Source organism: Pteropus alecto, unplaced genomic scaffold (genome assembly GCF_000325575.1).
Source record: "Pteropus alecto unplaced genomic scaffold, ASM32557v1 scaffold25, whole genome shotgun sequence".
NCBI lineage: Eukaryota > Metazoa > Chordata > Mammalia > Chiroptera > Pteropodidae > Pteropus > Pteropus alecto.
In genome coordinates this window covers 25193695-25196159 of record NW_006441955.1, presented here as the reverse complement: position 1 = coordinate 25196159, position 2465 = coordinate 25193695, and the positions used below count along the sequence as shown (strand labels likewise).

Here is a 2465-nt window from a genome sequence, read left to right as displayed (position 1 = left end):
CAGTTTATAAATTGTCTCAGGAAATAATATATTCCTATATTTGTGACTTTTGAATAATGAGTCTGTTCAATGACTTCATATGATGAGTGTTCAATGACTTTGGAAAAACTGGCTTTACATAAATGGAGTCAGGCCATTAGAACACCTTGAGCTTTATATTATAAAACTGGGCTCATTACATGTACATTTTTTTTTCTTCAAAGTGACTCTACATCCTAGCTTTCCTATTTTTGTGAATGGTTTCCACCTTCCTCAGCTCACACAACTAGAAAACCTCTACACTCTGTTCGTCTCAAAAATATTCCTCAACCTTAGCAAGTCAACCTGACATCAATTTGTCTTTAATCCTTTCTGTCATCTGCCTTTATCTCCCAATCCAAATACTCCTACCCTTGTTCAGGCATTTCTAGTCTATTTCCTGCACTATTCTGGCTTCCCTGCCTTTGATGTCTCCTTAACATCCCTCATTCAGACTGCTGCTACAGTTTTTTCACTGAATCACCGTCTGGTTAAAAAAAAGGGGGAGGGGGGAGGATTAGTAAAAGAAAACCAATTGTCAACAGAATAAATCCAAATTTTCTTTTTGTGGCATTTATGGCATTTAAATCACCTTTTCACACTATGAAAAGCAAGAACTGTAACTCCTCATTTTTGCAACACTCTCCTTAAAGGTGCTCTATAGAAAGAATATAGTAAGGTGACTGAGAGCACTGACTTTGGAGCAAAATAGCCTGAGTTCAAATTAAAGCAGTCGCTTAGACTAACTGTGTGACTCTGGGCAAGTCACAGGATACCTCTGTTCTTCATTTCTTTCATCTGTTGTGGTAGGTACCACTCTCAGGAGCTTTTTGCAGGAATTAAATTAGGCTAGAAAAAATGCAGTGGAGAGCCAGGAAAATACATCTATAGGTAAATATCTATTTCATTGTGACTTCTGTCATCGTGACTAGCTTTAGTTGTTGCCTTATTAGTTTATAATGTTCTTGGAGTTCCAGGGTCCTGTCTTGTTCATCTTTGTAAGGGAATACCCTACACAAAGTAGATTCTCAGTAGATGTTTGTTAAACAGAATGTAAATGACAAAGGTGTGCCAAACTGTTTAAAGGTAAAATGATTTATGTTGATGGCACAGTCATTTATTTTCTTTAAATCAAGTTTATTGAGGTATAATTTACATACAATAAATGCACCAATTTTAAGAGGAGAGTTCAATAACTTCTGATAAATGCATGCATTCTTGTAACCTCAGTTCCAGTCAAGATGTAGACTATTCCCATTTACCTAAAATTTTCCTTTGTGCCTCTCTGCATTCATTCTCCACTTCCCACCCCAACCTGGGGCAAACACTGATGTGTTTTTTGTCATTATAGATTAACATTATCTACCAGACATTTTTAATTTTTAGCTAGAATTGTTTCTGTTTCAACCAGAATCATCAATTTTTATATAATCACCTCATGTATATTAACATGCAAAAGATAAACTATACATGATGAACCAGATGTTCTGAGAGTGGGTGTTGAGGGTATGAGTAAATTTTAATTAAAAATGGAAAACATCATTTCGTACTTCCATAGCCATTTAATTCTTGAAACGGCTTTCCCCGCCTGCCCCCCCGCCCTCAGTAGTTTTAAGCATAACCTAAATGAGGTTGAAGAATATCCTTATTTTACACTGTGGAATCCTGAGCTCCAAGAAGGGGAGGACTGAATATTGTCAATGAATGCCCCATTGTTTGGAGCCAGGGCTCCTACCTACTTCTTGGCCTATAGTTCTTTATGTGAATTTATTGGTGAATAAAAGAACGCAATGTCCAGGAATTTAGACCATAAGAAGGACCCCTAAGACTATGGATGCCCTCTCAGGAGGGACACTGCAAGGGTCTCTGAAGCGCTTTGGCTACTGAACACAGGCCTTAAGGATGGCACTGTGGTCACTGCACCTGGAACCAAAATGATCCCGCAAAGGGTCTGCAAAGTGCTCGAAGTTGGTAGCCAAGAGGCAGGGAATGAAGTCAGGGTGTTGTGGGGGTAGGGGCGGGGGGCCGGACGTGGCCAGCTGACTCAGGGCTCGTCACATACTATCACACAAAAGAGGCCGGAAAGTGTCCGGAGGAAGCCAGCGCGTCACCGGGGACGGAGCCGGGACCCTGCCGCGCCCGCTCAGCCGCGTCTCGTTTACACCGCCACACACCCAGTCGCGCTCCCGCCACCGCTACCACCGCGGCCGCCGCCAATGAAACTCCTCCCGCTCCTAGGTGAGTGCCCAGTGCCCCTAGCCACCGAGGTTGCCTATCACTTGTAGAGAATAGGATTTTTCCAAGGTGGAACTCACGTGCCAAGTGCATATGGCCAAGTCTCCAAGGAGAATTGACGCAGAACTTCTCAGGATGTTTTTCTCTTCGGCCTTTCAACTCTGGAGTTTCATATTCAGGGCCCAGGGACAAAGTAGCCTTTTTTTTCCTGC

General features: G+C 42.1%; 1 protein-coding gene across 1 annotated transcript in view; it reads left to right on the top strand.

The window, feature by feature from the left end:
• The first annotated feature begins 2234 nt into the window (after positions 1–2234).
• The window catches only part of ADGRL4 (adhesion G protein-coupled receptor L4), a 98279-nt gene continuing 98048 nt past the window's right edge, over positions 2235–2465 (top strand). Inside the window, exon 1 of the mRNA XM_006919351.1 lies at positions 2235–2256. Coding sequence (XP_006919413.1) covers positions 2235–2256 — 22 coding nt within the window. The remainder of the gene's footprint in view (positions 2257–2465) is intronic.